The sequence below is a fragment of the Schistosoma mansoni genome, chromosome 1, assembly GCF_000237925.1.
Source record: "Schistosoma mansoni strain Puerto Rico chromosome 1, complete genome".
In the NCBI taxonomy this organism is placed as follows: Eukaryota; Metazoa; Platyhelminthes; class Trematoda; order Strigeidida; family Schistosomatidae; genus Schistosoma; species Schistosoma mansoni.
Genome location: NC_031495.1, coordinates 19637855 through 19661878, shown reverse-complemented (window position 1 = coordinate 19661878; position 24024 = coordinate 19637855). Strand labels below are relative to the sequence as shown.

At 34.2% G+C, this 24024-nt stretch overlaps 1 protein-coding gene across 1 annotated transcript in view; it reads right to left on the bottom strand.

Moving 5' to 3' along the window:
* The window catches only part of Smp_175590 (tyrosine kinase), a gene marked incomplete at its 3' end in the record, with an annotated part of 51235 nt that overhangs the window by 20489 nt on the left and 6722 nt on the right, over positions 1-24024 (bottom strand). Inside the window, exons 6-9 of the mRNA XM_018793572.1 lie at positions 23553-23844; positions 21402-21576; positions 16924-17565; positions 391-501 (exon numbers count right to left, since the gene is read on the bottom strand). Coding sequence (XP_018648071.1) covers positions 391-501; positions 16924-17565; positions 21402-21576; positions 23553-23844 — 1220 coding nt within the window. The remainder of the gene's footprint in view (positions 1-390; positions 502-16923; positions 17566-21401; positions 21577-23552; positions 23845-24024) is intronic.

The window sequence follows — 24024 nt, the reverse complement described above, 5'->3', positions numbered from 1 at the left end:
CTGGTTATTAGTGTTCACATTTCCTCACGGAATTAGTACTTTAATAAAACATTTTCATATATATACGACTGTACAGCTTGATAATAAATTCGTTGAAAAGAGATCCCTTCGCTGAACTATTGATATGGTTTATGACAATAACATGAACAATTGCTTGTGTTATTTAATGTTATTAATGTTATTTAATCTACTGAACTGTAAGAGTCACGATTTTTATATGATGATTCGAATCCCTTTTACTCAATGGTTGAAACTGAAGAGATCTGAAGATAAGACATGTGTAAATATTAGTTATGTAAATCATTAGAATCAATTTACGTTTAAACAAGTAGGTTGTTATTCACTATATATATATATATATATATATATATATTACAAAACGTTACTTACTATTATCTATGCATAGTCCATGAAATCTAATGATATGTGGATGGGGTTCTAGCTCACTTAAAACTTTCGCTTCTCGAAGCAAATTAATTAATTGCCTATTTCGAAATCCATCTAGAGAATAACAGAAGAAAAAGGTGAAATTAACAAAGAGAAAAACACTGTGCATGTAATAGAAATTAGAATAATGAAGGAAAATAAGTAACGGTAAAATAAATTGTACACGAAAAACTTACTGTAATGAAAATAGAGTAATTCACCAAGAATCAATAACAGACAAATACCAACATCATTCAATTATGATATCGTTTTGTCGTCATATTCAAAAATTGAAGTGGTTCACTAAAAAAATCACGTGTCATTTATTTACTTAAGGTATCTGGGTTTTTCTTTTTAAGATGAAACAACAATTATGTTAGTTTATTACACGGGAAATTATTTACACAGGTATTAGCAAAATTATCACACGATGTATCATAGAATAAACATTATTGTTATATTTCTAAGCTTAATTCATTTCATTGTTTTTGTAATAATAGACAAATTATTACCTCATGAGAAAATACACGAAAAGTACTAATCAAACAATATTTGCAATAGGAAATTATGCTTAAATACCTTTTAACATTTTCCAACATTAAGCTAATACAGATTACATAAGAGATGTTCACCTAAAGACCAGAACATAATGAATTCACAAATTAAAGTGTTTAAATTTTTGGTAACATTGAATAAATCACTTTACTCAATAAAACTAATATTGACTTTAAAAGTCATTTGTTACATGGTTATAAAATCTCTGTTCAAATTAAAAAGTTTAATTGTTTTTTTCTAAAACTCAATCAAAACTATATGATACTAAAGCAGTTAAGTATGATAAACGTATGTATTCAAATGATTCGCTACAGGCTAATTCATGTAAAGCTAAAAACTTTTATTCTGTCATCGATATATGTGTTTATCCCAATTGATTAACACAGAATGTACATATGATGTGGTATTTTTATGGTGCTAAAGATTAGTTCACTATGATGTTAGAGGTAATTTAATCAATATATAAATACATGAAATGGCAACTATACAATAGTTTATATGATAATATAAAATAATATGATATATTTATAGAGTCGCTAATGAATACAGTTTTTAAGAAAAGCTATCGAAATTATTACTTCAGAAGATGAACAAAAGGAGCAGAAAAATGTAACAGACATCTTGAAATTTAATAAATTTCTTATAAATATTCGTTTAAAATATGGTATAATGAAACGGTTTGCTTTTAAACAATACCTGGAATAAAATATGTTGGTACTGTAGTTTCACTTCAACCCGATTGGACGACAGAAGAATGACAACGAGTCTTAAAACTAAACAGAATTAAAGGATTCTATAAGACAACCGAAATCCCTTAGTTTGAATAAAGATAAAAGATCCCCCACTGATTCTACAAGGGATCATGTGTACAGACTAGGTCTTTGCAATTATAATACCTTCCATTTTAGAGAGTCATCTCGTGATATTTTTCGTACCACAGAACATCTAAGCCACACAAAATGATCTCAAAATAGTACTGCAGAACACGAGAATCTACAAATTAAGTCGGGTAAGTAGTACATGGTGCTTTCAAAAAACATCAAATTTGTATTAAAAATATCAAAATTAAGAATAGCTTATTCAACTACAAGCAAAAGACGAGTGGTTAAAGCACTCCGTACGTTGCTAAAACCTATTGGGCTCAACAGAAAAGAATCGATAACTTCTAACCATTCAATGTAGACAATTTCCCTAAACAACCATTTTTAGTCCGTTCAAAATTCACCTCCAGTAAAGAACATACTAATTAGCTCTGTTCCCTCATACTACAAATGTCACAGCTTTTACACTTAGATATATACTAACACACCAAACATGTCTCATCTTTACCCTGAATGATATGACATTAGCGTGATCAGATTTATTTTGACCGTACTAAATATTTTGGGTTTTCTGCTATACTACTTCAACTTGTATTAATTTAAATTCATTTAGTATTGTTTGTTTGAATCTTCCCATCGATGTGTTAGGACTGCAACTGGTCAATCTCTAATTGGCATATGTGCATACTGTGCGTATTGCCTCGATATACCTTAATTCACAAGCATGGTAAGCAGAGATGGATAGTGGCTAGCAGTGGAATCCAGGACGCGCGTTTCGTCCTATTTGGGACTCGTCAGCTGGCACAAGCAAGTGGCTATCAGGACTCAGTGGCCGAGTGGATAACGCGATGGCGTTTGAAGCGAGGGTACTGGGTTCGAGTCCCAGAGTGAACATCAACTCTGAGATGCAGGTACAACCAGCTGACGAGTCCCAAATGGGACGAAACGCGCGTCAAACTGGATTCCACTGCTAGCCACTATCCATCTCTGCTTACCTTGTATTAATTTAGTTCAGTTATTTTTTTATTTTATACTCACTGGAATATTACAAACAAATTATTATTTTATTAACATAAGCAATGCATTCAATTTATCCGAAATTTGTAAATCAAACCATAGTAATTACACTTAGAAACAATTTTTAAGCTTCAAAAATTCTTTTATTTCATAGATTTTAGTCTTGAAGTTCGTTATTTTTTGCTTTCATCATTTCATAACTAAAAGACAATTAATCTGCTCTAATGTAATTAATTTTTTACGAGTGAATGTGTGTTACATAAAGACAATTAATCTGCTCTAATGTAATTAATTTTTTACGAGTGAATGTGTGTTACATCGTGTTCTATGTAGTGTAGCAAATATAATGATCGTACCGAAATCTATACAACATTATACAAAATGTTTTACATAGACAAAACATTATGGATGTGTTTGTAACAAGAACAGGAAGTAAACAAACAATCACCGTTTCAATGTTCAATGAGATTGGCTTGTATTCTACCTGTGTAACTCAAAATGAAATAATAAGTAATATACTTTATTCTGCTTCCATAATGAATATTTTCACAGGACTAAAATAATAAAAGAAATTATTCTCTGGGATTTGTAACAAACCACTTCTGAGTATTTGATTTTTCAGCTGTGTGTTATTTGATGGGACGATTATGATGTAAATTGATCACTACATTATATACGAAAGGGTTTTTATCTGTTCGGAGACATCTACAACCAATATTATTGTTGTGGTTAAGATGTAGAAGTTTTTGACAGTATTGTGTTCTATTCTGAGCTTGAAGGCTTATAAGTAAAGTTTTCGCTATCGTTTGTAGGCAATATCGCCGCAGTCCACTTCATATTATACCACCAAACAGTAAATCCGTTCTCATTATTATGAATAAATACAACTGAAAGATAAGATACTGTAATGACTAACGTGAACATAATGGTAATTTTCTCTTACAGAACGTTTACTAAACAACAGTGAAACAGATTTCAATCAACTAGTTGTACATTTACTAAGATTTCAAAGCTATGATTATGGGAAATTTTTAAACACGATATAAATTATCGAATAATGAATAACTAGTTAGGAATGAAATTAACGGTCACAAAACATTTAGTGGTTCCTCACTCTTGCCCGTAGCATTAATGGAATAATCTCTTCGACTCTTTTTATGGTTGACACTCCCAAGACGTTTTATAGATTTCGTTCTGACAAAGCTTACTTTTGGTTTAATTTGGACCTCATGTATTAAGTCTCTTAGATACTCTAGTTTATTTATTCTGGGTATTTACATTTCTTATAGACTAATGTTCAAACATTTATAAGTAATCAAACCAAGACTAATCAGAAGTCTATGAGTTCATCGATTGTTGAAGTGATCCTTGTTAAGATGTGAAGACCATATAATTAAGATCTTACGGACTATTTTATTATACAGTTCAAGGCTTTAGTTGGCATAGTTAAAAATCGATCACATTAGAATAATTGTATCGACTTTTTTTATTTTCCTCTAAACCATGAGTTTTAATGACATCATCCACTTCAAAAATGAATTCTTCACTGAACAGACCTTTTGTCGATATTCTTAATTTCATGAATAGTGTGTGAAGTTTTCTTTTGAATCCTTTGATTTTCATAGTAGGTTTCCATTTGTATACGTAATGAGCTTTGAAGTTTACAAAAACTTGTTTTGATCCAAAGCAAAGCTGATTGTATACATTAAATGTCTCTACAATGTAGAACTAAACGAGTCTGATGAGTTGAATTAAATTTGATACATTGTTCACTGATTTCGTGAAAAGACAGAAGTGGAACTATTGGAACACTGGGGGGGAACTAGATAACTTCTTCATTCTATTCTGAGACTTTAAAGCAGTTTTCATTGCAAATCTCAAGTGGGATCAGATCCATGATTTTGGGAGTTCGATGACAACTTGAGATAAAAAGTAACTTTTGTTCAATATTATCAGCGAATATTCATTTCATCACTTCTTGATATGAGAAAACTTCTTTATCAAGTGAAGATTCTTGTACCTAGCTATGATTAACACTTAATATGAGAGAAATAGTGATAATCTACCTATCTGGCTGATCAAGCCGAAATAATTGGTGGGTTTGAACTTGCGGCCTATCGGTTAGAAGTCAAAGGCCTTATTCTCTGATCCTTCACTCTCATCGTCATTTGTACCTTGGTTAATCACACAGGTCGAATGGTTTGCTTTCAAATAGTACAAATCAATACGCTAACAACCGTCACCCCTCATACATATGTGATTGATTTGGAATTGACATAAAATCAGAATACGCAGTAGTTGTTATTTTCTTAATAGTTTTTCATTTAGAAGTCAGATCTAAAAATAACTTTCAACAGTGAAAGAAAATCAAATCATATACATTAATCTAATTTCATGGCTCGTGTACATATGTAGGTTCAGCATTTCAGAAGTAACCGGTCCTCATTATCTCGTATTGCAAATTTCCACACACAGTTTTAGTCGCTTCACAATTAACACGAATCCCCCTGAATAAAAGTAACTTTAGAACTTTTTACAAGTTTGAATATTGGATTATGTCGGGGTATTGCCATGAACTAAATCTACTGTTATTCTGTGGCATTTACATCTTCCAACTAACAACAGCACATAAAGTGATTGGTCAATATTTCTATAGTACAATTTGCTAGATGCAATGATACCATATCAAATTAAGTTTGTCGATCACTAAGGGAAAATGAGGGAAAAAAACATAGTTGAGAAATAGTTTACAACAAATCTGTTGAGCATTCTTTGAATTCGAGATATATCTTTCTACTACACACTAAGACATACTAAATGTCAGAAGAAAAAGCATGTATTATGCAGAAAGAAACTTTAAACAAGTCTTGAAACCTAACTAATTATATCTATGTAACTTTGACTTCGGATTAATGCAGCCATCACCAAACATTTTAACTATTAGTTCAGTATCTTACTATTAACGATACTGTTTTTGGACACCTACCTGTCTTGTTTATCACATAAAACAAACCTATTAGATTGCCTAGTACATGAAAATATGTAATTTTTGTAGGTGACTTTCATGTGTCGATACTGTTTGCATGCGTTAATGTTAAGAAATAATAATTTTTTCAATGGCTAAACTAATCAACCAATTTGCTTGGATTCAATCGCACAGCTAAAAGCATACAGGAGACATACATTTTTTTAACATTGTAAGCTCTGCATGTTTAAGCAGAGAGAGAGAGAGAGAGAGAGAGAAAAAGATTGAGGATAACTATTCGACTGATTAAGGAGTACATAAGTCAACTGCAGCAATGGTGACAATAAACCGACCAAACCACAAACTGAGTAAACAAATCTGACATTTCAAATGTGATAATCAGTAATTGAACTGACTTTTTCAAAAGGTTAATATGTATAATATTTTATTATTAAGTGGCAATCAACATGATAGAACTGAACTATTTGAGATATATTGTACTGTGTAATATTAAATAAAACCACTAATGGCAATTATAATAATGTGCTTACAGACACGGTGTGTATTAAAACTAAAATATTATTTATTATTGTATTAATTATAAGGTTAGAAAGTTTGGTCATCAGCTTGATATGTAACACATCACTACAAGACATATTTGTAAGAAATTAATTAGATCTGTATTCTAGTGTATTACTCTCACAATTGATTGATCACTGGATGGTGAACAATGTCATGCGTGTCAAGTCCTTCTCAGTGCTGATCGAATGCTATCGATCAAGTTGCAATGTGGCCACCAGTCTAGGTGGCTCGACACTGCATGCACTATATATATATATATATATATATATATAAGAAGGACTTGACACGCATGACATTGATCACCATCCAGTGATCAATCAATTGTGATTACATCTCAGTCCTACAGGTCGGTCGCGGCCCGAATAGCTCAGTGGTAACATCTCTGACTGTGAAGCTGAGTGACATGGGATTGAACCCGCCAGGGAGCGTCAGTTCCCTCAAGATTACGGGTACACCTTGCTGACGAGTGCCAAGTAGCACGAAACCCGGGTCCAGGGTTTCCTGTTGACCACCTCCAACCACCATCTTACCTCAAGTGTATTACTCTATTGGAAAAGTTAATAGATAATTGGTGTGAAAGTTGAATAAATGTACTTTGTCTAGGTGAAAGCTAGAAAAGAGAAACATATAAATACAGATCAACAACATTTGACCTCATAATTTTTAATATTTGACATAATGAAAGAAATACAAACACAGTTTAGGTACACATCAATGAAATCAAGTAGAAATGTGAATAGGAAACATTCATGAAGAACATAATCGCTTACCTAATTATCGGTTCAATATTTTCTTTATGATTGTTTTACGAAATTTATCCATCAACGTTTTTATGCTTTTTACAATAGATCTTACAATAAACCTCAAAGCATATACATACGCATACAACAATATACAATATACAGCAATATCGTATAGCAGTATGGAATATAGGTTTAATATATTGTGTAGGAGATCTATGATACTTATCACATTAATCAAATACCTAGACTTGTATACTAAGTTAACAGAAAAACAATTAGTACCTAAGAGATTAAATGTCTAAACAAATGAACTGGCCTTGACTACTGATAAAGATTGTAAATGTTTCTACAAAGTTCATCAGTTAAAATTGAAATTAATAAAAATTCTTATCAACATCTCAATTTATTGCGATGTTTAACTCATGTGACAGGTTTAGCATATTTACTTATTTAACCTAAAATGAGTCTAATTAAAAACGGTCGAGCCACTGTAAACTTCAAATTAATTCTTGATGAATCTATATATCGACTTTAAATCTACTGACAAATGGATGAGGTAATTGAAGTATTGAAACTATCACAATGAGTTTGAACAATTTAGATGAATTGTGGAGCAGAAATCAAATGATAGGGAAACACCAATAAAATTAAGGGAAGATGGATTCAATAAATATTTGTAAGCATTAAAACAATACGGACATCAATACGATGAATTCCAAGTGGTAAATTGAACAAATAGTAGGCTCCATGAGGTAATCCCTAGAGTTCTAGTGAGAAGTCGTGGCCAGTGGAGCTAATTTATGTCAGGTAAAGACAGGTATCTACCTCAGTAAAATGGAAGTTGGTCGCGCAATTTCGTGGATTGGTTGAGGTTAGACATTAACACTGCTGGATGCCGGCTCAGTGGTCTATCGGTTAAGTGCTCTGGAGCGAAACTGGTAGGTCCTGGGTTCGAATCTCGTGAGGCGGGATCGTGGATGCGCACTGCCGAGGATTCCCACAATGGGACGAAACGGCCGCCCAGTGCTTCCAGGTTTTCCGTAGTGTTCTAGCTTCAATTGACTCATGATCTTACCTATATAAAATAGTAGGCTATATGATTTTTTCCTTAAAAGTGAAAATTTCCAATAGGAGCATAATCATATCAACTACATTACAGTGTCTAGGATTTCTTAAAAAAATAGATAATAATTTCGAAAGTTTTCACTCGTTGATTTTGTAGAACTGAATAATTTAAACAATGTATACATCTATATAATGTATATAATGAGGTCTTACGACTTGTTAGATCCTACATTTTAAGAATGTCCCAGTTATGCGGGCTGATCATAGCCATTGATTTTCCAATTTTCTGACTGCATAAAGCTCTCGTGATAATTGTTTAATTTGCTCTGTGTTATTTAGTTCAGTTTTTTCATCTGGACTTCTTAAAATCTACATACCATCTTGAATCCTTCAGACGTCAAGAATTTCCTAGTGGGAAGCGACATAACTGGCGTTTATAAATCTATTACTCACATTATACTAAATGTTATAGCACGGCACTTTTATCACTTAGAACGCACCTGTAAATCAATGGACGTTCTTGGTTCTGAATATAATGCAAATAAATATTAATTAGCTATATCTACGCTCTATATAAGACTAGAACATTCATGAGTAAGATGGAAAACCTGACACATGAGTATCGGCCTAGAACACCATGCTACATCAGTAAAGTGAGATAAAATTATTAACATGAATACTAATGTACTAATAGTAGTATCAGTGATTTTAGAAAAGATTAGGCATAGGAAAATATGACTGCAGAAAGAAGTGAATTCGTGGAATAAAAGGTATAAAGTAATTTTGAAACTCAGGTTCTAAGGTACAACAAAGAATGAATCCATGTACACCATTGTGACCTATTCTGAGTCATATCACCAGATGTCCTCAATCATTAGTCACAAAAATTCCATCGATCTCAACAAGATAATTCGAATGTACTAATATGGTTCAGTTCAGGAGTCAATGATTTCATGAGTTGATGGCGCATGCTTGCTTAATAGCCCCTAACTTATTCTTACCGCAGACAACATCGTTTATCAAAGTAGGAGGCCGTTGGTCATACGCAATGAACGTCTTAGCCACTTTATTTGGTGAATGTCCACAATCCCATTAACTGTTCTACTATCTTTGCTAAGTGCCCTACGGGTAACTAAAATACTGTTGAATCAGTAGACCAAACATAGACGAGGAATCGCTTAGAATACACCTATGGTCAAAAACTTACAGTCTATCCATTTATTCTGCTTTTAAATATCATGCTTTACAGCAAAATAGTAACATAGAGCGGATTACTATAGAGTATAGTTGCCTGTGCCACAAAGAAACAGGTTAGTAAAACCAAGTGAGTATTCTGCATCCGTGTTAGGATTTAGTTAAAAACCAAACCAACAGGACTGACAAGACTTTTTAGATAGTCGAAGTAGTCAACGTGCTCAGAAATTTTATTCCTTATGATCGGTCTATGCGTTGGTGCTGACCAGTCCTGAACCAACATTTTAGATTTAAATGGTGAAAGATGGGTCCAAAACATGGTTGTATTGTTATTCGAAGTTTTAGGAGGACCGGATTATGTCAGTCATCATGAAATAGAACTATTTAATCGCGTATTCTAAGTCAATAAGTGAGTCTCCTAGTAGGAGATCAATCCCTCGAAAATGTATTGATGTTTAACTCATGTCACAGTGATCATCCGGTAATTTGTATCGATGACTCAAAAATCGTAGGATTAGTGAAATAAAAAAATGGTTCCTGTATTTTTGCAATAATTCCCTTTTTCTGCTAATTTTTAATATTTAAATAAAAACAGCTAAACTGTCTCAATGAGCTAGTGGCCCCAATGTCGACCGTAGCCGCTACCTTGACGTGGTGGTCGGGCTTGCCTATCGTGATGACCCAACTGAGCTATATTGGCTGGAACATATGTTCCTGTAGGTTCTACCATGCCAGGCGGGTCGATTAGAGAACGGTAAGACTAAAAGCAGCAACTCAAGGTCTGAGGGCGAAGTCGTACTGCTGACTGTAAAGGGGTGTGACAGCAGTAAGGTGTTTCCCTCGGACAACCAGCATCTGCAGCGATGCTGCCTTCTCACAAAGAAGGAACGGGTTAGAAAAGGACGCTTCACCTTACCTCACGGATTTCCGTCTCCGGCGGTAAGGCCCTTTGAAGAAGGAAGCTAACACATCAAAAATACCCCACGAGAAGGCAGTGCGTGGCCGGCCTCAGGCAGTTGTCCCTTGGGCTCTGCGGTCACGCTTCCAAGTCGTTAAGACCTTTTCAGGTCCCTCAAGAAATACCCTTCCACGGTGTGGGCAGCCAGGAAGTGATATTAGCCTTCATACCCGTAACAACACACGAGACCAAGTTTGTCACATTCAAATCCTTCCTAAACCTTTGAATGACTCTCTTATCTCCACGACTAACCCTTCTCACGTCTTTTTATCACCTCGCACCGCTAGAGTAAACGATTCGAGCACACGGAACGTTATTCCTGGTCTCCTGAAACCACGCTCTAAACTATACGTAGGAACTTTTAACGCCCGAACATTGTGCCAAATAAGACAACAGGCTTCCTTAGCTGAGACTTTCAAATCTCGCACCATCGATGTGTGCTGCGTCTCCGAAACGCGCATACAAGATCCGAGTAGAGTCATTCATTTGACCTCACCTAATCAAAATAAAGAACCATCTCGATACACGCTTCGTGTATCTGGAAGCCCTGATGCTGCTTCCCGTGGCCTCGCTGGCGTAGGTACAGCATTGAGTCCTAGGGCAGAACTAACTCTTTTGGACTGGATCCCAGTAGACAGTCGTCAGTGCGCTGTCCGACTAAACGGAACAGTAAGGACTCGGAAAGGCATGGGAACTCGCCGTTGCCTCTTCGTCGTCTCTGCCTACTCTCCCACTGACTGCAGCCCAGATGATGTAAAAGATGAGTTTTACAGAAAACTTTCCGACCTTCGCCGATGTAGTAATAGTGGCTGGTGACTTTAATGCTCAAGTAGGTAAACTAAATGAAAGGTAAAGACACCTGGGTGGATATTACGGTGTCGTTGCTAAAAGAACAGATAGTGGCGACCATCTGTTGCAGCTATGCTCAAATAAACGCCTGTTTCTTGCAAATACTAACTTTAAGCACAAGGAAAAACATCTTTTGACATGGCGACCTCTAAATTCGTTCCAACGTTGAACACAAATAGATCACATCACTATCAGCCACCGATGGAGGGGCTTGATAGAAGACTGTCGCTCATTCTGGAGCACATGTTTAGATTCAGATCATCTAATGCGAGCACGTATCTGGCTGCGTCTCACTGGACGTAGGAAAGACGCTGCAAGGAAACCTCTTAAGGTCCTACTTAATGATAGCCAAGCCAAGAATATATTTCAGAAACAACTTGAAAAACAGTTAGGCAGCCATGTTAGTTGTGCCCACCTCGAAGCAGCGTGGAATGACACCTGAAAAGCTGTGGAAACAGCAGTGATATCTGCTAGTACGGCAAACCATAAGGTTAAGGAAAAACACTGGATCTCAGCAGCATCTACCGCACTGATAGATGCTCGAAAACTCATCCCACCTGGCTCTGAACATAACGAAGAGCGGAGTCAACTTAGCCGCTGACTAACAAGAAGCCTACACAATGATCGCGAACAGTGGTGGGTAGCGAAAGCAAGAGAGATGGAAAAGGCAGCGGCAATAGGTAACAGCAGACAACTACTCAGACTTTTTAAAGAAACCGGTATTAGGAATCCAACTGTAAGCGAAACTATCTCGGAAAAAGTTGAACATATCATTAATTCTCAATCCAGGAGATTGGATCGATGGGCGAAGCACTTTAGGGATCAGTTCAACTGGCCTTCAGCCGCACTTCAGTTACCCTCGATCCCCAGTCGTCACAAATGGCAAATTGAGGTAAGTCCTCCAACTATCTACGAGGTTGAAAAAGCTATAGGAAATCTGAAGCGAGGGAGAGCAGCGGGCCCTGACAGGTTTACCTCTGAGATTTTTAAGGACGGCGGTCCAGTAGTAGCAGCGAAATTGAATGAGGTCTTAGGTAGAATCTGGGAACTGGACGTAATTCCATCTGACTGGTCTCAATCACTGATTGTGCCAGTCTACAAGAAAGGACAAAAGTCAGTTTGAGTAATATAGTGTCTAAGATATTAGCTTCAATAATACTTCGGCGCCTAACCAAAGCTCGTAAAGAGCAGACTAGAGAAAAACAGGCTGGTTTTCGACCTGGATGTGGTTGTATAGACCAGATATTCACTCCACGTCAGATCCTAGAACATAGACACACATTCAGACGTCCCACAATAGTAGTATTTCTCGACCTTAAGGCGGCATTTGACTCCGTTTATCGTGAGGTTCTATGGCAGTATCTGTCACTGAAGGGAGTACCAAAGTACATTAACCTTATAAAGGCTTTCTACTCGAACACAACTGGTCAAGTTAGAGCCTATGGCGAACTGTCATCAGAATTGATTACCTCGAAGTACAAAATGTTACTTCAGCATTGGGTTGCATCGAAACTTGAGCTAATGATAGGGAGTGAAATAGTTGAGCGTGTTGACCGCTCCACTTATCTTGGGAGTCTGGTGTGTGACGAAATCTCAGCACGGATACAGAAGGCTCGTCTAGCTTTCGCCAACTTGCGTCATTTATGGCGTAGGCGAGATATCCGTCTTGCAACCAAAGGACGGGTTTACTATGCAGCAGTTCATTCCGTCCTACTTTATGGCAGCGAAACATGGCTGTTAAGAGTAGAGGATATTCGGAGGCTGCTAGTATTCCATCATAGGTGTCTTCGAAACATTGCTCGTATATCCTGGGACCACTGGGTAAGTAATGCAGATGTTAGAAAACGGGTACTAGGTAAGGATGGCAAATCGATTGATGAAGTAGTGAAGCTTCATCAGTTGAGATAGCTAGAACACGTGTTACGTATGCCCAATCACCGACTGCCCCGACGAGCAATGTTTTATCGTGTAGGAGTAGGTTGGAAGAAAGCTGGGGGCGACCAGACCAACACGTGGCACAAATCCATGAAGTCACTGACAAGTGGACTGAGCCATGCTGGTAGGTGTAGACTACCTGGTTGGTATGCGGGAGATGATAACAACGATGGTTAGAGACCCTGAATGACGTGGCTCAAAATCGTTTGCGATGGCGAAGGTGCATCCACTCTTTGTGTTCTCCCAAATTCTAACCTTCTGAATTCTCCATGTCCCTATCTTTTTCCTCTTTCCAAATTTATTTCACTGGATTATACTCCTTGAATAATATCTTCAAACCCTAATCTTTCGGATTATTGCTTATACTCTTACTACCTCTACCATTATGGGATTTGAATCGACAATTGCATCTCTGTGCTAATGTGGTATGGCAACTCGAAGTGATGTACGTACGTACGAAGTTCTATGTTGTGACTGACTGAATCTTCAATAATTAGTCATAAAAACTTCCAACCTTAGGGAAATTTATTAAATTGGTATATAATTCCCATTTAAACATTAAAATTAAAACACGGAGTTCAGTGAAACATTTTCATATATATACGACTGTACAGCTTGATAATAAATTCGCTAAAAAGAGATCCCTTCGCTGAACTCCGTGTTTTAAATTTATTAAAGTCAAATAGTTCAGTACGAAAATCAGCTTCTGCAGATCTGAAATACCCATTTCATTAAATAACCTCATTGTCTCCAACGAATCCCATAAAGAATTATTCCTCAGATAACAGTAAGATTAGCGTCCTGGTTATTAAACATTATTACAGTCTACCAAGCTAGGAATGTAGTTTTATCACAGTAAATGTACAAACCTAATGCTACAGGTGTATAGCATAGTTTCGAAGGGTTTCAGTACCAATTAGTTTTTCCATAGTTAATAAAACTCCGAATTCTCAAACTTTGTGCACAGCAATTCTTTAATATCACGTTACAAGAAAATAATACCTGGCAGTGTGAGTCAGTGGGACTTAGATTACCAAAGATTACTAATATTTTTCGACCCTCCGCCAAAGAGATTATTGGCTAGTAGTTTGATAAATTCAATCGTTTTTATTATGTATGTTAAAAATGATAGACAGATAGGTAAGTGACATTTTACTTGGTACCCACAATCTCCGAAATGAAAACTCTAATTAAGTTTTTAATTTAGTTCAAAGTTCAAATCCGAAATACTATTCGGTTAGAGCTAGTTCTTGGTCAGTCACAAAACTGCATTTATAAACGGATAGTTTATGAAAAAGTAAATGACGATGTAAACAAATTCTTCATATTTGATGAACTGATCACTCTGCATGTAAACTAAGAAAAAACGACACATAAATTCGTGTTTATAGATATCCTTTATTAGTTTCCTATGATCTTCATGAGAAGCTAAACAGATTTTTAAATCCTCAGATCGTTCCTAATTAGGGTTAGGATTAATGGTTTATGGTTAAAGCTTTCATCATGAATGGACATTAGCTATAATGCAAAAGTGGTTTGCATTCATACAAATCAATTGATTTAGCGCAGAAATCCAAGAGGCGTTATACAATTAATTCGTCTACAAAATATGGTAACAAGAAGTTAAAGTTTGTTTGAAGACTGAGGGTTTGGAGATTAAGATATAGGAATAGTGTTGATTTACTCGTTACAGTTTAAAAAGATAGAATTGAGAGTTCAGTTTGTCTTAGGCTATCCGTTTTCACACTGTGGTTGAAGAAAGGAATATTTTACTATTAGTTCAAACATTGTGAGCACAATGCAAAGGTATTTTTACTGTTCGTTTTAAGTAATGTTTGGATTTTGCGCAAGAATCTTAATTCTGACGGGCTAGTCCCTTATATATTAATACTTTTGTCCATTATTCCTTATTTACTTTTAAACAAATTCGTTTTATGAATGATGAGCTAGCAACGGCTTATCTCTGTAGGTTTACTCAGCAACTAATAGTAATAATAATAACAACACTATTATTATTGTTATTATTATTAATACGACTATTATTAATATCATTACCATTATCGACAGTGACATGTGGACGACTATGTGAGTACAATAGACAATTGTTCATTGTCATACAACCTTATTCACAATAAATGAAGCTTTTATTTTCTCTCATACAAATGGCACTACCTATTTCCCATGTAATTGTATTTTTGGGTTAGTTAATTACACAGACAGATGTAAAAGACAATTTTATTAATTTAGTTTTTTGTACAGATACAAATGAAATTTATGATATTAATTTGTATTTTACTCATTTTCATTATGATCTGTAAGTAGTTTAACCAGACATTTCTTAATTAATTTGTTTAAAAATTGAATATTAACAAAATTGGTGGGAAGATTTCATGTGCTTTTATTTAAAGCTTATACATCATAAAAAAAATGAAACAATTAGTTACTAGATGTACCCTAAAATGAATGATTAGGATAATTTAAAAGAGGGAGGGAGGTTCGAATAAATTTTCAAAAGCAATTGATTTGAGAATAAATTTCCGTATTCACTTAATGTGAAAAAGTTTATTAATATTATGAACTTTGCTGTGTTTTGAACCAGAACTAAATTATCTTCAATTCGGAGAAAATATTACCATTTTGAGTAGGACATATAAAGAATCAGTAAATTGGAATTTCTACAGTATTTGTTGTACTAATTACAACTGAATTTATGTTCTGATTTACTTATCGTTTCTAAATAACATAAATCAATTTCAACTATAAAATTACTAAATTCTCCACAAACCCCCTTCTGATAATAACCATATGCTCACTAGTGACTGGTTTGGAGAGATATTTCCTGGAGTTCTAGTGAGAAGTAGTGACCAGTGGAGTTCAACCAGGTCTGTTGTGAGATATCAACTCACTGAAGACAGTGGTGGACGGTTGCTCGATTTCGTGGATTAGTTGAAGTTAGACATTAACACTATTGGAGCCGGCTAAGTGGTCTAGTGGTTAAGCGCTCGCGCGCGAGACTGGTAGATCCTGGGTTCGAATCTCGTGAGGCGGGATCGTGGGTGTGCACTGCTGAGGAGTCCCACAATATGACGAAACGGCCGTTCAGTGCTTCCAGGTTTTCCATGGTGGTCTAGCTTCAATTGACTCATGATTTCAACTAAACAATTCTAAATGATGTGAAGAATATGGTATTATCACTTCTAGTTGATTTACCTGATCAATTAAATTATAATTAGGCAAAGTATTGGGTCCCCGTTAATTAGTAAGGTTGCAATCGTACCCCTCTTGATGGTAATCCAATTTATCTGCTTGTATATCGTGATGGTTTCATCATAAACCAAGTGGAAAATCTAGTCCACAAAGAATTAAGCATAGTTATGGTGATATAACTCCATCATGAACAATGTAAAGCTTCGGATTAGTATGCATCGACCAAGGTTGGTGCATTATATAATAATATAGAAAGATTTCATACACGTCATCGAGGGAGAAGGGTCAAAAGGTGAGAGATTATCTATAAGGTAGATATGTATCAATATGCTTAATTTAATATTTGCTCGGATAACAAAACTATTCAAAGTAACGTTTTAGCTGATGAGTTTTCGATTGTGTAAGTGGTGAAACTGTACTGGAATAATGTTCAAACAGTAACCGGTAAAACTGGCTATAATTTGTGGAATGCATACATAATAAAATTTCTTAGATAGGGAGGGGTACTTTTACTCACAAGAAGAATAAAGTATTTAAAGTATTTACTGGATGGCATATATATATATATATATATATATATATATATATATATATAACCGAACTCACCTTTCAACGTTTTGATAGCGATCTCAGTATTGTTCGTATTGCTTTCGTCGTCAGCATTAATGGATAATTTCCCTTTATAAACAATTCCATAGTTACCTTCACCAAGTAGATTTTCTAGAGTAAAGGATGATTTCGGTATATATGTTTTAGAATCAGAATTTAAATACTGATTTAACCATTGTAACAACATTACGTTACAACGAAGAATGTTATGATTCTGTGGAAAATATTTGGATGGTTGACATAATAATCTTTGTGAAAATGACGTAAGTATATTTGTTATCTTAAGTTTTATATCAGTATCGGTACTACTGATGTTAGAAGAAGATCGAGAATATATTGTACATGGTGATAACGGGGAAGACGATGATGACGATGTTGGCGACGACGATGCAGAAGAGCCGGAGTGATGCAATAATAATTTATGTTCTGGATTTGTATAGAGTAAATTAATTTTACGGAAAACATCAACACGTTTCGATTTCGCATGTTTATCCAAAAAGTCAATAGGTATAGAGAGCACAGTTTGCATTGACTTACGTCTAATTTGTATACAATATATCAATAATAGAGGGATAGTTGAAATTGTTATAAATATAATTATCCAAATAAGAATAGGCGGGAGGAACGTAGAGATAAAATCTGCAGGGAAATAATCATAAAAATAAAAGACATGTAGGAAAGAACCGCTAAGCAATTGAATATGTTTAGATTGATGATATCTAATAACTTTATTGGTATAGTGGAAATAGTTTAAACAAAAGGATTATTATATTAAAAACAAGAACAAACAGTATCAATGATGAATTTTATGATATTATGAAAGTGTATTTTTGAAATTGTGCAATTACAAGTTAAAAGTCAACCGTAGTTTGTTTTCATTGAGATGTTAAAGTTTTCTGCCTTCAATAGTGAGGGGGCATTTGTGAGCAAATGATACGCAGTACGTAGTAACTTCCTACCAACCTCTAAATGACATAAACATATACTAACGCTTACTTGTCCTCAGGTTAAAATGCTACTAGCATACGTCACATTAATTCATTCTTATTAAACTTCGAGGATTAACTAATTTCTATATTCCAGTCTTAAACATAATAAACTTACTCGAAATATTCCTAAAGTGTTACATTCTTTTGGAGTAGGTGAAATTTATGTGAGATAGAATTGATTCTCGAATTAGTTGTAGTTGGAAGTCGGCTGGTATAATTTCGGAATAATTTAATAAACAAACAAATCTACACAATAAAGACATAAACTATGAGTCTATAACCTGAATGGAGAGATAGAGTTGCACTCTGGAATCTATAGTACGGAAGTTCATAGCTGTCAACAATAACCTTTGTCTTTCAATGATTTCAGTACACCAATTTTCATTTCCTGACACAATACCTTTTTTTAAATTCAGCAAACATATTATTATGACAGTTAATATTGTTTGCAGAGATAGATTCCCCATTTATAAGTTGAAAATAGTTTCTTCAATACATTTATTCAACTGTTACTCTTACAAAACATTAGTAAATTATAAAAAGCGGAGTTGATTTCAAGCGATTGACCTCTGAGTAACATCCTATACCATGTTGTTGATAAAATCGTATCGACCATTTGTTGTGTAACCCGTAATCCAGGTGACTCAACTTATAGGTTAGTGTAACGTGTGGTGTTCTGCAGATGGAAGCAATCGACAGGTATGTTAGTTTTTGATGGGCTATTTAAAACTTTCTCATCATAATGACCAAAAAGTACAATATAGAACCTTTAACATTAAAGGATTTTTCTAAGAGTTGAAATTTTTAATGACCAGAATCTACTACTACGGCTGAATGTTTATACATGATGACATTAACCCTCTAGAATTATACCAAAAGCTAAATGATTTTCTAAATTATTAATATTTTGACTACTTGCAAGTAGTCATTAGGACCTCGGTTCAATAATTTGTCTTCAAATAAAGAATCGACAAAAAGAGACGATACAACAAACAACTACATACGAGAACAACACATTATTGAATACATGTTCACAATGACCTTCGAAACAACTTTTGAAAAGCATTATTGATAATCAGGATAAGATTGGATTTCGTTTAATTAATCAACTGGTTACGTGTGTATCATAAACAGTATAAAGCTGTTGACGAATATTTCTAACAAATCGAAATTTAGCCGATATGTTTTACAGTTACAAATAATTAACCACTTTAACCTATTAATAAACACAGTAAAATATCTACTAAGACAAAAGAGTATCATGTATTCCAACAGAAACACTGGGATTTTTCAACGCAAACAAAATTTAGATTGGTGACATAAACATGACTAGTCAGGAGTTTTGAAGAATGATGCCGCGAATACAAGAGAAAAACTTTGGAAAATCGGCAGTGTTTCCAACTAAAATATATATGGGACAGACAATTATTCATACTGAGAATTCTCTCGAACAATCCTCATTAGAGCATAGTTAACAGAAAACAGTATAAATAATAAACCTTTCTAGGATAAAATCAATCATCATTTTAGTAATATTTAGGTATGCATATACAATCACCAAATGATTGAAAATAATTTTTAATGGATGACGCTAGATTGTAGTACTATAGGCTAATGAAAAAAAATCACACCACGTCATTGTTTCCACTTTTTAGTTTTATTTTGAGTTATTCATTCAAAGCACGTCCCAGCATGATCTAGTGTGCACCCTTAATGACAAGCCGATAGGCTGGTAGAACAAAAACCAAAAAAATACGCTCATAGACATATAATTGTTATCCTAGAGCAAGAACATTTTGGACTGACTTGTAAGTTAACCTTCGTTTTATACAAAGTGACCAGCATTTTTATATTAGACAAAAATTATATTTAAGACCTACTTTAAATACGATGTAGCTTGCAACATGTTTGAACGGACAACCCCGATTCTTGCCTAATGATGAAGGGATGTATAGTAAATGCTTGAGTGAGAACGCCCCCACATCGAAACAACACAGCCCAAACATAAATCAGATGGTAATTTGACCAAATTATATTAAAACTCACAAAGTAGTTACACTATGAGCGTTAGACAAACATATATATATATATATATCAGACTTGTCATGTGAGCACCACTTTGATTTGAAAATTAAACAGTAAGTTGATGGGCCTGGGGTCATTTGCCTCAACAGCCTACGCTGACAAAAAAGCATGTTTGGTCATGTAAGTGAAGTTTTCTAATGCCAACACGCTACAGCTTGGGGAAGTCGTGTAAACAGTCAATGTACAAACAAATATAGGTTATTTCAGTATTGCTAGGCTAAAGTCATATTTTATCCATAACTATCATGTTATATGTTGTGTGGGGATTAGCAGTAAGGCGATCCTGTCTTTGCCATATTAAGCACTAGTTAGCTAGGTGGATTATTCCCATAACAATTTATTACTTCTACACACAGCTAAAACCAAATAAAATTGACGAAGAAATTATGAAGTATTTTCTTAATAGATGTACATAAACTTCACCACTTTATTATTTTCCGTTCTTCATAAGGACGGCGACATTCTAATAAGATGACTGATGAAACTATTTGGGGGAGTAATATGGATTGAGTCACGTTAATCAGTACCTTACCAGTATTTTGTAACAAAGAAATCTAAGGTAAACGAGGTAAACTTAATACTATATCAACTAAGTAAGACATAGTATTTGAATGTGTTGATGGTATAACACATTACAGTAGGTAGCTCTATTCACTATGATTTAACACATAAAATAAAGAACAGCTTTTGGAGAGTTTATAATTTGACAAAGCTAACAACTAGTTTCTGATATTACAACTTTGGCAATACAAATACTGAACTAGATAACATTGAAACACTATTTCCAAGTATTACTTAGTAACAGTGTTTAATTTAAGTGACCAAATTAAGATATTCATTTTCATTATTATGTCATAATCTAGTGATAATTGAAACATTACTGTAAGTTGGTCTCACGGTCAAAACGCACTAAAAAACGAAATCAACTGAAATGAAAAATAGAGGAAAGAATCTTTAAACACTAAATATAAATGGAAGTTCGAAAAATTTTGTCAGAGTCAAATAAAATAGTAAACCCTATGTGTGATGTTCATCATGATACTGATGGCAGGCTCATATTAAAATTGTACTCTATAAAACATCGTCAGTAAAAATACATGGCCGTATGTTCACTTACACGTTACCGATGAGGTAAATAATCTTCTATGTATGAAGTAAACCTTTTCTATCTACCTCAGGTGTTTATAAGCTCAATCACGACCAATGTAATATATTGAAGGGAGATTCTGCACAAGCGTAGTGTACACATATCTCGGCCGTCTCCCTTCGATGTTAGTTAGGAATTGTAGACATTTACATATCCAAATAATTGTTGTCAAATCTCAATGTGGTATCCTAACTTTATTAATTACATTCAAATATACGTGAAGTGAATAATATAAAAGGGAAAAATAAACTTACTTGATTTTGAACAATCCATAACTGTAATTGTTACATTTTTATAAAAGAAATCATTTTTGCATATATACAATCCACTATCCCTATAGGACAAATTTTCTAATTTTAATGTAATGCTATTATCAAATAGCACATAGCGCTTCTCATTGTTTGTGAAAGAATCAGATACTTTTGAGTCCTAGATTTATGAGAATACAGAAAAAGAAAAAATACCTAGAATGAAACAAAAAACTGGGGTTTCTTTTAACAATACTAGGTTTTAAGGGATTAATACATCTCACATAAGAATAACTGAATGAACTGGGAACTACTAAATTAAAACCATTATAGAGGTGAGTAATACTTCACATTAAATTGTTCCGTATTCCACAATTAATCTTGACTTCACTGTCTTTAATGAATTGAACTTACGTGGACGTATGTTTAGAAATATCAACCCCACTTTTAACAACTCACCAAGTACATTCACTACCTATTGACTCTAGACAGGAAATATGCCCCTCGCCTTATTTTTTCGTGAAATAAATATGTTTACTTCAGACCAGTACTATCAACGATCGACCGAGTTTATATGAAATATCGACGTATAACATATTTGAACTTGACATCACCATCGATAGATCCAGAGATAGACAGCTCTGATTGCCATTATAATATATTTAACGATATTAAGAGTAGTAGTAGTAGTAGTACTTAATTTACAAACATGAGCTTATATACGCCCGCGCAGCGTTCGGCCTCCTAATTAAAATCCACTGGCTCGAAAAATTTTCGTTTAAATTCAATCATTGTTGATGCCCAATAACAGAGAAAGGTGAGAAAAAGAAATACTAGTAAACCACTAACGGAAACGTCTTAATTGATAATGAATCGTTCACTAACAAAGAAAAATGAGAACATACTTGATTCTTAACCTAAACTATGTATACATTTTTATTGCTTATTGTAATTAATTGCACTTTATGAGTGAAACTTGTCATAAAATCCCAAAAATAAACGATATTATATATAAATTGATGTCTATTTGGTGTATAGTGGCATTGCATAAACGACGGCAATAAAAACACAAGTCTTTTTTTACTTTCAACGCTTAATTAACAACTATATCTCAAATATAACATATCAATAAATACATTGGACACACCAATGGAACTTGAGTATGTGCCAATAATGAAGTTTATTCGATGTAGATCCAATATATTGTTTCAGAAAAGACTAATGATGTGCTCGAGTAAGTGTATTTTATTGTCAAATAATATTTCTTTAAAGATAAAAAAGCATAATTCAGTGTTTTACCTACAGTTTTAGTTTACGCTAACCACGATCTATACTAATAGAGATATACATCAGTACACGAAAAATTAAGATGCCTTAATTTCATATATGCAGTCTCACAAAATAGTTGGAAACTCACTGTCATTATCATGATAGCAAACGCCAATTACTTATGATGTAAATTTTCATACTATGATCAGTAAACACTTCAGTATAGAGCTAAGTTTTATTAGCTTCAATGAAATTTGATCACAAAATTCTACTATTTAGTGATTAGTACATCAAGGTTTGAAGAAGAAACATTTGTTAAACACAAAAGTTTCAAATATCAGTTCAATTTGAAGACGTCCAAACACTTTTCTATCTGTAATACAATAACGATTTTAGGGGATTTTTCGACAACACTTGGTATGGAAAACTGCATACTTTCAAGTAACTTGGCCTATACAAATGCCACCATTACTTTCTACAGCTCTATAAGGAATACTGTCTGTAGACCTAAAGATCCATATACAAACCTAAATCACAGTATTATTACTTATTCAAACAAATTATACTGGTTAGTTAGTAACACGTGAACCTAGTTGTTATTTCTGTAAACCAAATACGTGATAAAGTGACAATTTAGCGTTGATTTATATATTAAATCGAACTTACATCCCAATAAATTAGCTTATCTGTAGTGCTACAGGCTTACTAAAAGAGGGTAGGCAAAATGGATATGAACATGTGGTTGTCTTATCTTTTTAACATTAAGATCACTGAGTTATGAGTGTTTGTACTATTTAGGGAAATTAAAATCATATCATAAGAGGGAATAGCAAAATGGTTCAAGAGGAAATAAAGACCTTAAATAAAACACACTTAAATAAAACTCACTTTCAAAAGCCTAGGGTGTTTGTCGTATTGGCCTAAATACCATACTTCAAGTTGACTAATTGTCCGTGGAACATGACATACAAGAATTACCTCTTTGGACACACAAGTTGCATTATCTGACGAGTAGAATCGAAACTCAGTGTAATTTGTTAAAATAAGCGTTGATAAATCTAAAGAACTCTTTTTGTTTGTTACACTGAACAAATCAGAATGAACATCTCCAGAACTGATTTCATTTGGTAGACGTAATTCATCAATTAATTCAAAATTCGGTGCTTCAAATTCTGTATCACTACAGTAGCGGTTTTGACAAACAATATTTACAAAACGAGTGAAATTATGTAGAAATGGTAGATATGGATAAAGTCAGATAGATAAATTAAGCCTAAGTCTCAACAGTGGATACGGGAAAATAAGTTGTACTTCCTTTGTTCGAGGTACTCACCATATTTATTTATTCTCAGATATTAAA